The sequence below is a fragment of the Lepidothrix coronata genome, unplaced genomic scaffold, assembly GCF_001604755.1.
Source record: "Lepidothrix coronata isolate B3197 unplaced genomic scaffold, Lepidothrix_coronata-1.0 Scaffold15, whole genome shotgun sequence".
NCBI classification, from domain to species: Eukaryota; Metazoa; Chordata; class Aves; order Passeriformes; family Pipridae; genus Lepidothrix; species Lepidothrix coronata.
In genome coordinates, this window is record NW_016690195.1 from 5,184,905 (window position 1) to 5,196,515 (window position 11,611).

An 11,611-nucleotide genomic window follows, 5' to 3' on the forward strand; every position below is an offset into this window, starting at 1 on the left:
AAAAAAAAACCAGTTACTTTAAACACTACAAAAAAAAAATGGGTATTCTTCTCATTTTACTTCCCAATTACAGATAAAAGCATTTCCTAAAACTCAATTCCCAAAAAACTTAGAAGACCCAGGGCAGCAGATCAAATTCAGGAAACTCTGAGACTGAATAAAAGAGTTATGATAAGCACCTGTAATTCTGCTGTTTCATTATATTTAAAAGAGCAACCATGACCCACTGTCCTCTCAGCATCAGCAAAGATGCTGCATTCTAGCATACTGCAATAGTGCTATAAGAAAAAGAGTTGGAAGCCAGAGCACCTGTCTAAAAGCACCATTTCAATTAGATGCTTTCATTATTAACATCCATGCTAAAGCTGCTTAGCATTTACATAAAAGAGGGATTTATTTCCTATTACAATTGTCATTGATGTATACGTGTATTAACCAAAAGTTTTACATGTGGAAAGACTAACAATGGAAGCAATCCCTCTGACATCTGACATCCTGAAGGTACCTTCTTACCAGGGATGGAGAATTCCCAACACTGAACCATGTCAGATAGAACCAAACAGGCAATTTACTCATGTAAAATCAGCATTTGCTGAGCAACTTAAAAAAAAGATCAAGACAGATACATGCAGGCCAGGTATATTTTGTATGGCACAGGCAAGGAGCCTAAGTTAAAAAACTGTCCTATCATCAGCTATTGCCACAGGAGCAGATCGCAACAGCAAAGACACACGACTACCCCACTGCAAAAGGTGCCTTCCCTTGGATGTTCCTCAGTAAATCAGCTTTCCTTACAAGTGACAACTCAAAGTAGGGGACAGAAGACCAATCATTTTGGAGAGGACAGGAAACCAGGTAAGACCACCTCCTGAGAATATTGCTGATGGAAGTAAAACATGTAACCTGATGAGGACAAATAAATAAGCAAATTGAAATGCTCTTTGGGTTTATGTTTCTTCCAAGAGTGAAGTATCTCAGATCAGAGGCTCTTTGGAAGTATTTTGCAGTAATTGGCAAATGCTTTAAGCAAACTAAAACCAGGTAGCTGCTGTGTTGTTGTGCTGTGAACACAACCAAACACACCTTGAGTGCATTGCAGTGATTGTATCAAGTTACAGTTACTCTTGCTGAGTGAAAAGTGAATCCATGACCGTCACATTATTAGCATGCACTGTGTAAAATGAGATGTAAACCAGGCCTGAACTAGCTGTCATAAAAGGCCAAAGAACATTTCTGCTATTGGAAGGAAATCCAGGACAGATTTCTTATTTGTGCTCTGGTGACCTTAGTTCAGAGGTTGTCCTCCAAGCAGGGCCAGCACTACAAGCCCTCACCTTAGCTGGGACCCTTAAGTACCATCTCAATATAGATAAAGCAAAAAATGATGAAGCTTCAATTCCCATTCAAAAGTGTCACAGCCACATGCTTGCCAGTGGAATCACTGTGTAAGTTGGTAGGTTTATAATAAAACCATATTTTATCTATCAAAGTTTTTGAGTAATTCCAGAAAGAAGTAAGAGCGAATCAGTAACACCTATCATAACACTACTAAGCATAATTGCTATTTCAGTTGTTTCCATCTTGCCCAAGAAGTTTTAGTATGGACTTGATGGGTGTTGTCAGCACTGCTATACATGTGTGGATTAATCTGTGCGTGCACAACAGCCATTTGTCTGATGTGGCTAGTTTGGGGTTTTTTGGTATTCCAAAGGTGGCAACCATACGGTTGAGAAGACCATATATTATTGCAGAGTATATATTTGTGTGCGACGTATTTCAGCCAGCATTTCAACTCAAAAAAGAAAATAAAGTGTCTGGATCAGGAAGTTTATATTTTATCGCACCACTGCAATTCTCTTAACACAAATACACTTGTCCTTTGCAGTGTAAAAGTTTCTTCCCAGATATAAAAAGGCACAAACACTGTCTTCATTGCTGCACATGGTCTACTTGGGAATTAGTGTTCATGTAACTGTGCAATGACTAAAAAAAACTACACCAACCTAAAAGCCAACATCACAAACATTACTTATCTTTCAGATCCCTTTCTCCATCTCATTACATCTATGTTTGGGTCTGTTTTTCATCAAGATGGAGAAAATCTTGACAATTCTCAAAAAAAATATAGACAAAAGGTTCTGCAAGGTAAATTTGAGACTCCATCCCTAAACCATATGCTCTTGATTATTTTTAGATTTAAATCCTTGAGAGAAAAAATTATTTTTAAAAACAGAAAATCATAGTAGAAGTACTTTCATATTATTTTGTATCTGTTAACCATACGTGAGATTTGCTATTATCGTCTTCAAATAACATTGCATAATTCCATTGAAAGTGGGGGTATTTTTTGAAACACAGTTGCAGAACTGCATGTGTCTTCTAAATACTTTATGTGTTACCTGCAATTGCTTACAATTCCCTGGTTAGAGTCATACAAATATCCCATAGAAACAACACAAAAGGAGTGAAAGCAGACAGCATTCCCTCATGAAAGGGCAAAGTCTTACAGATGCATCAAGTACCTGGCTCTACAGAAACTGGTGTTTCAAAAAGAAATACATAACTAATTACTGAAACAAAGAGCATGAAGGTTTTTTGCACTTCTCATCAGATCTTAACAGATGGTCTCTTAAAAACTCCCACTGATCACATAATTCAGGTACCTAAAATACTAGTTGCTTCTTCACTTTCCCTTGCAAAATTAAAAGCTCTTCCCCACACTACAGTTTTACTCCTTTTTCTATATCCTTATGCATTTCACAGCTTGCACATTCAAGTCCATAAACAAGAGGAAATGTCAGAAAATTTAGCTGCTGATCTTTTGCATGTCACTTAAAAAGAAATTTCAAGCCACAAATTTTATTTAAGCAACAAGCAATTGCATCAAAATAGCGTAAGAATACAGCAGAGCTATATAAATTCATTGGAATGTTTCATTCAACAATATTTAGGTACAAACACAAGGACGAGGCAATGTGATCTGTACATATCCAGAAAGTGCTAGCAGCTGCTCCATAGACCACAGTTTGACAGACAAAGGTCAGAGATGTGTGTAGCTGTTTGAAATCAAGGTACTAAGGTACAGCAATCCCAAAGTAAAGACATACAATTAAGGTCTCAAATCCTTGTAGTCTCAGAGGAAGATCTAGAGAGGAAAGTATCACGATATTTCATCATTTCATGAGAGTTACAGTTTTCATCTCCATTCCATGCTCAGAACATGGATTTCACATCAATTAAGGATTTTTAAGTAGTATTATGTATAAATACCAATCTCTTGTAATTCCTTCTTCCCGCTCCCAATCTCCACTGCAGAAACTGCACTAAAAAGGTGACGTTAATTAGAGTGTTGTCAAACTCATTCTTTCACTCTTGCCTCTGTGTTTGACACTGTGCTGCACCAGTGTCTGCCTCTTGGGGGCATACACTGGAGAGACCACCACCCTGATCCCTGTGAGAGCTCAACAGCCGGATGTAGAGAGAATAAAGTGACACAGCTTCAAATCAGGCTTACAAGTGACTTTACTTCCCACAAAGTTCAGCAAGCATAACAGTAAGCGGCCTTTATGTATGGAGCTGGCTAGATAAAGCCAACATGTAGACAGGAGAAATAGCTCTGTATCTGCCTTATGGTGCTCACAAGCAAGATCCAATTGACACTTCATATCCTAAGATGTATTAGTCAGACTCCAAGTATCATAAAGTCATACAAAGCCTGTTCCATGCTCTATACCGATTACTTGGGAACAGGCTTAAACCCAACACTGCTTCCCAAAAAGTGATAGATTTACTCTTCATACACAAAATTACTTTGCAGCACCACAGTGATGCTTACCAAAGCATTACATTTGCTGAACAAGTACTATAAAGACAATGAGTACACAAACCGTGGCAGCACCTAATTTCAGTGTCTAATGCAGCCCATGATGAAAGGATCAAGCTGTTACATTTGTGCATTATCAACAGCCAAAACATATGAAGTCACGCTTTTCACCAAGAAAAGGATTGGAAAATACTTGGAGCCTAGAAAAATACAGAAAGTTCTCCAACTGTGCCTGAACAAAACTTTGAGGTGAACAGAAACGGCATGCCTGAGGAATTTAATTTATTAAAAAATATCTGCAGCTAAATAAATGCCTAATATAGGAGAAAACAGAACTTTCAGGGACTGTACCTGTCAAAGTTAGGAGCTGCACCAACAGACTTTAATATAAGGGAGGAGATTGAATGTGGTGGATCCCTTCTCATTTGGGGCTGATATCAGCTTAGTTCAGGGGCTAACAGTGAAGATGCACACATCTGAACTACACTTTATCTATACGTAGAGGTAATCAAGTCATCTTTTTTATATTTATTGAGTTTAGGGCATGCTTTATCTGATCAAAGGCAGGCACCTACTGCTGGCTAAGTTAAATTGCACCAACAGCTCAATGAACTGTACCAACTAGTACTACATCAATCATAAAAGAAGACGTAGACACTCATGTTCCACATAGTTACATGCAGTCACACAAATCCCATCCCTCAGTTTATAATCAATTATACGGTTTTGGAAAGGTTATGGTCAGCTATAAGCTTTCAAGTTTGATGTACAGTGCACTGGGAAATGTTTTCTGCCTGTGGTGGTCTGCAGGTTTGACTAGACAGTCCCTCTAATCTATAGTTAGCTAAAGTTTTTGGTATTAAAAAATAGCTAGATGATCAGAAATGAAATGCAGACCTTCATGGGATAGTCAGACTCTTGGCAGAAAGAGCAAGAGAAAGAAAAAACCCAACAGAGAAACAGCCTACAGAATGACCATTGTTTATTTCTTTATGCCTTGAACTTTGATAGCAAACACCTCTTCCACTTTCTAGATTTTAAATAATTTCATATTTTTCATTAGAGGCAGATTACGTAAACAACACCATGCTAACATACTTTATCATAGTAATTATTCTGGCCTGTATATTGTAAATTTGGTCTCCTCTGGCCTCCAATAGGGAAACACGGAGACACACCACACATAACACTGCTGCTTCTTTTGAGAACAAACACAGAATCATTCTTGAGAAGAAAAGACAACGCAGAAAGAACCGTGTCTTGCCAATACCGCCTAAGGAAACATTCCGCTGTGCCTTTTGCAACCAGACTTGTCTATCTCACATTGGCCTTTTTAGCCATCAGTGCCTTTGTAGTAAGTGTGGACAGAATCCTTCTCAAATCTTCGTTCACAAAGACTAGCCAGGATGATGATATTGTAAATGAACACATTGAATTGAGAAACTGCATTATTGCTGTTATCACCGTAGTGTGCCTATGTTAGTATAGAAACTCACTTTTGGTATCTGTCATGCATTTTGAGCTACTTTAGTGACAGTTTTAGCCAAGCCTTGGAAAATATACATCCTCTCCTTCCTCAAAAATGGGAAAATGTAAAATTAAGTCAAGTTTATCAAGCACACAAATATGTGTGCTTGATATATGTACCTCACCACAGGTAAATCTTACCACAGGTTTTAACACAAAAGCATGTAAGCATAGACTTCAAGGTGTGACCAGGCACACTCCAGCATCCTAACCCCAAGTGACCTATAATGGAAGCTAAAGGGATGCATACAGGCCAGGGAAAGCACACACACAACACTGTGCCAGCACATGCTCCCCATTTCCAGTTTCCAAATAATGGGCCTTGAGACACCTAAAGGTGTCAGATGCATATGACTTGCTCCAGGGTATCCTGCCTGGCCTCTGGTTGCTCAAGAAGATCATATACATACCAAGCCCAGAAGCATAGCTTAAACATCATAAGCAGCACTACAAACCTAGTTTGTGAAGCTGAATCAAACACCCAAATTTAGGTGTCTGTTTCAATGGTGAATCCTGCTCTTGGTGTTTGGAGCATCTCTTCTGCAAATCTTCACAATTCACTTGAACACTGCTTATCCTCAGTAATGCTCCATCATTAGCTAGTCCAGTATTCAGTCACTCACACAGAAACTCTGACTTCTGGCAGTTTAAGAAACTTCCTCATATGCACCAAATAAGGTATAAGTAGCCAAAAGTTTAAAAGTTTTGACTTTTCAGTGATTACAGTGTTAGGATATTCTTACTGCTGTAGTAATGATGTATGTATAAAGAATGTTCAATTATTAACTATCTTAAGTAAGGGTCTGAGGAAAGAACAGAAGCTACCCTGCAAAGCTTTTCTACTGATCACAAGAACCTTGAAAATTACCCCTTGAAGTACTAACATGTCTCGGTTCTTTTACAAGTTCTGTTACAAGCAATTAACGTAACATCTGAGGAAAAACATTTCAAAGTACATCTTCCACATAAGATTCTAAGCCTTAACCCACAGACAAAAAGTTAACTGTCCTCCAAATGTAAGACATGTTTAAAGTTCAAAGAGAAGAGGACTGAATTGCTAAAATATTTGGATACTGTTGGACAACTAAAAGATATTCTTTGTAGTATGACTTTTTCTTCTTTTTTTTTTGAGATAAATTACTCTTTAGGAGCAAGTATAGCCCTTGTAAAAATAGATGTGGTGTTTATTTCAGTCAAGCATTTCCAACACAGGTTCTTTTTCCCTAATGCTCAAATCATCTATCTTTCCCAAAGCCTGACCACACAATCCAGCTGAGACAGGCTCCAAGATTATTCCCATCTCAGGTAAGTACCCTGTTAGGGAAGCTAAATCACAATCACCAATATCCAAAGAGGTTTTTCTTTTAGTTGAAAATCCATGTAACAGCTTCCTACATTAATAACAGGTTTGTGGTCAAGATTCCCATCTTACATCAAGATGATAAAGATTAATTGACGTAATTTTGATCCCAGTGACTGTGCCCCTCCATATATGTATATTCTCCTATAAACACTGTATGCAAAGCTATATTGAGATCTGACAAACACTCATGACATTTCCTTCCCCAGGGTCTCCTATTTCCACCTGTGGGTATTTTGCCACCACCACTATCACTACTAGTCACTCATTGCCACAAATATTACACCTTTACGTACCTCTAATACAGTGTGAGCATCTAGGAGATGAGTATTCACCTTAGCCCTTATGACACCCCATGAATATGAACTAAATAGAATGACAAGTATTTGACAGCCACAAGTTTTCTTTGAGTTCTTGGATACAGGCAACTTCCAGTTTCCCAGTGTGAATGTGTCCCATTCACATCTCTCATTATTCCAACGTTGGTCTCATCAACTCGAGAGAGCCTCTCTGTATTAATCTTGAGTCTTCCCATCAATACAGGCACTGCTGTTACACTGACTTTTTTTTTCCTTGGGGAATTTTGTTAGCATCTATTTTTTGATGGCTGTTTACAAGAATCCCTATATTTTCTTCTGTCAATGCTTTTGCGGAATACCATCACTTCTTGCAGGAAGCCAGCCTGGCAGTCTTCATTTCTATGTACCCCAATCTTGACTTCTGGTTCTCTTTGGAGAAGTTCTTTTTATTATGTCTCAGACAAGGGAAAAACCACTAGTTTTTCATGCACCCTGTGATATTCAGTGAAATGCTAAGACATGAAGTTGCCCATCTTATACCAACTGCTAAAGAGAAATCTGAAGAGATAAATTTTCCTTGTAATGACCAAGCAAGTAGGTATCCAAGAGAAACAAAAAATCAAATTATACAATTCAACAAGAAAGGGAAAGATTAGGCTAAGCCAGCTGTGAGATTACACCACTGACCTTTAAGATAGGTAACCCTTAAACAGGTTTTAAAAAATCTTCTTCAAGAAAGGCAAAAAGGCCATAATTACCTGCTCAGGGCAGAAACTTCCAGAGGGAGAATTTGCTGGGGTGTTTTAAGGAATGTAAGGTTCTGCTCTGAGCAACTAGGCAAAGCAAAATTCTAATGAGCTGTAAAAGTAACTGAGAGCAGCAGTGGAGTAAGGAGAACCTGTTAATTATTACACATTTATCCAAAAAATTTTAATGAAATAATATTGACTAATACAAGTTAGTATGAACCACATTGTAAACCTTAATTTTTCATTCCACTTCTAGTGCAATGTTGCAAGCCCTGGTTTCAGAAAGGGTTGCAAGCAGAATGGGAATGAAGAATTCTGGGAACATCCCTCAAATTTACTAAACTCTTCTTTATTAGAGTATTCTACACCAGCTACAAATCAACATAAATGTCAATACAGGCATATATACTTAAAGTTTATTGTACATTTAGCTGCTTTAAAAAAAAATCAGCTACACATGATATTTGCCTATAATTCCAGACTGAATGCAATTGATTCCTACCACACAGGAGACTTAATCTATGCCAAAAATTGTATTTCATTAAGAAAATGATATTATGGAGCATCTGAGATCATGTAACAGACAAAAGAGTATGCCAGAGAAATTTTAACTGCCAGTACCCCACAGTGACTGCCTGATTATTTGCAGATGGGATATGGAAAAATTGTGAAATTATTGGAATTTTGGGTCCTGTATGAAAGCATTACTTCAGACTGCATGTGTCATGGCAAATGTCTATTATAATTTGAATACATTCCTCGATTTTGTTTTCAGTGCTTAGAACTGGCTATGCTTACTTTTTTAGACTTACTAACTGAAAAAGACTGCATTCTTCAAAGCTCAAAACAAAACCCTTAGGTGATCACACAAAACAGTGCCAGTAAGTCAACTGTCAATACTGATGGTATTTATCCAATAATTAAACTAAAAACTAATTTAAATCAATCTCCTTTGGAAAAGCCAACTGTTCAACAAGCACAACAATTGGTCTAAGATCAATCAGTGAACATGAGATCAATTAAAACCAGCTTAAGTTTTTGTAGGACAATTCACACAACTCGAGTTAGATGTCTATTCATTTCAGTACTCCCACAATGCAGTCCTTAAGCTCTGTTGTAAAGCAGAAATGCCACTATCACACTCCACTGTCTAGCCAGCACTCTAAGTAGTTCCACATTTAATTAAAGACACAGTATACCCTTTGTTAGCACAGATAGTCTGGTCACTTTAAAAGACTACTATCGTTTTAGCCACACACACAGAAATTAAATTCTGGAAACCATCTGTTGAAAAACCATCAAAACTAAATTGCTTTACAATTTTATTTGTACCTACTCTGAAGGCAATATATGCATGAAAGTACAAACTATTTTCTTCTCACAGTTTTATTATTATTTGTACCAGTTTAACACTGGAGATCTTAAGTTCCTCCCCTTCCATATAATACCACTAAAAGTGCAGTTCTTTCAGAAATACGGATTTCTCAGCAGCTTGAGCCACCTGATTTTCAGCTAACTTTAGAAATGGGAAGAGGAGGCACGGCTGAGAAAACAGGAAAAGGAATAACAAAATAATTCAGAATATGTGGATAATAAAACCATTTTATAATAAGGTGAACCTCCCCACCGACCTACCAGAAAAAAAAAGAAAAACACCCAAAGGAAGTCACGGCCAGGCTGCCAGCCGGGAAGCGCTGCAGTAACGTCTCCGTCCACACGGGAGCTGTACTGGCACATTGCACCGCTCCGGCTGCTGAGCTTCGGCACCTCGACACCAGCGCTTTAAGGAAACAGATCAAGCCCAAAGCACCGTTTATCTCTTTTCCTCAGAGGGATCTGGACGTTTCCAGCAAAGTTGGCGGCACAGAAGTCCCCTGGGCGCTGGGGAAGGTGCGGTTCGCTCGGCCGGCCGAGCCCCGCGCCAGCGGCACGGCGGTACCGGAGGATAAAAGGGGAAAAGCCGCCTTTCTGCCTCGGAAACGCGGTCGCTCTAGGGATGGTCCACGGAAAGCAGCCTCCAAGTCCGTCCCATGGACACTCGAGTCTGAACTGCGCGGGCAAACAGCGAGCCCCCGGCCGCTGGGAGCTGCTGGACGAGGAGCGACGGCGGCATCAGCGACGTTCCCTGCTCCTGCGGCCCCTCCCGCGGCGGGAGCTCCCAACGAGACCCCGGCCCCACGGGGAGTGCGCCCACCGCTCTACATCCCGATCCCCGGCAGCCCCTCGCTCGGGCCAGTGCTTTCCCATCGGAGCTCACACCGCTCCTCCCGCTCCCAGCCCGACCTCCCCAGCGGGAGGGCGGCGAGCAGCCCCGCCGAGGGGTCGCCACGCCGGCTCGCCCCCGCTGCTGCCCCACGTGCCGGCCTGGGGCCCGCGGGGCCGGGGCGACTCTCACCTGCCGGGGAGCGGCCCTTCCCGGGCAGGGAGAGACAGCAGCGACGGGAGCGCAGCCCCCTGGCAGTGCCCGTCTCCCCACAGGCGCTCCCGCCGCTGCCCCGGCCGAAGTCCCGGGCGAGCCGGCGGCGCCACTCACCTCTCTTGCTGCGTCTCCAGCGGCCGGGCTGGCAGTGGCCGTAATCCATGCAGTTCAGGATGATCAAGGCAAAGGAGAAGAGGCGAAACTGCATCCTGGGCCGCTGGGGTGGGCAGCCTCCTCCGGCGGCGGCGAGGGGCGGCGAGGCCGGCGGCGTGCGGGGCGAGGAGGGGCCGGCGGAGGGTCGTGGGGCAGCGGCTGCCAGAGGGGACCGCAGGAGTTTATACGCCTCTTGCCGCCCTTCTCGGGCGCTGTGAACTCACCGCCGCTTCCAGCATCTCCGCTGTGCTGTAGGGAGAGAGAGAGGGGAAAGGCTTGGCCCCGGGCTCTCCTGGCTGCTCGGGCTCTCCCCAGAAACAAACAAACAGAGAAAAAAATCGCAGCCCAGGTCGGGGCAGGAGCGGGGCCGCAGAGCGGAGTCACCGACAGCCCCAAGTGTGTCCCCGACCGGCGGGCGAGCGCTGCCGCCCCTGACCCGCGCGCCCCGGGACGGGCTGTCAGCCCGGGGACAGCGCTATTTATCCCGGCGCGGGGCTCCCCGCCCACACGCGCTCAGGTCGCGGGCACGGCGGGGCGAAGCCGCCCCCCAACCCCCCCGTACCTCCCGCGGCGCGGCCCTGCGGCCACCCCGTCCCGCCGCCGGGTCCGGAGCGCGGCCCCGCGCGGCGGGGCAGCCCCACGCGGGCCGGCCGGGGCGCGGGCTGGGCGGGGGCTGCCGGGCACATGCGGGCGGTGTCCGCGGCGGGCCCCCGCCCGCTCCTTTTATGCGGCGGGGCGGGCGGCGGGGCCGTGCGGGCTCCGCGGGGATGCGCGGGGCCGCGGTCCGGGGGTGGTGCTGCCGCCCCGGCCCTCCCGCCGCCCGGCACAAGCGCCGCCCGCCCCGGCCCGCGCCCCCTCCCCCGCCGGGCTCGAACGCCAACCCGGCCCGGGAGCCGCTGGTGCTTTTGCCTGAAGGCGCTTCCTCCGCGGGCTTCTCCCTCTCCCCGCAAAGCCTCCTCGTCCTTTCTCTGCCTTGCTTACAGCTTTAGGAAACCTAGTCCTCCTCACTTTTCTCCTTTCTTTTTTTTTTTCCTTTTCCATTCTTTTCCATTTCTTTACTTTTCTTCCCGCAGTGTTTGATAATTATTTCTTTCAACCCCAGTTTCAAGACCTTGACTCATTTATTTTCCCCGCCTTTCCTTCTGGCTTCCTAAAATCTGATCTCACACGTTCCAAAGTGTCTTTGGAATCACCACTTTCATTGTCCTGGCAAGATGGCTTAGAAGTGTGAGGACTTCAGTCAGTGATTTGTAATGGTTTCTAGCCACCTCTCTGCTTGGC

At 43.5% G+C, this 11,611-nt stretch overlaps 1 protein-coding gene across 2 annotated transcripts in view; it reads right to left on the reverse strand.

The window, feature by feature from the left end:
* RSPO2 (R-spondin 2) overlaps nt 1-10,448 on the reverse strand; it is a 98,491-nt gene extending 88,043 nt beyond the window's left edge. Inside the window, exon 1 of one of the 2 annotated variants that reach the window (XM_017806409.1) lies at nt 10,292-10,448. In XM_017806409.1, the coding sequence (XP_017661898.1) occupies nt 10,292-10,385 (94 nt within the window). In that variant the 5' untranslated portion in view covers nt 10,386-10,448. The remainder of the gene's footprint in view (nt 1-10,291) is intronic. The other variant, XM_017806408.1, reaches the window with a different exon arrangement.
* Nucleotides 10,449-11,611: the final 1,163 nt, after the last annotated feature.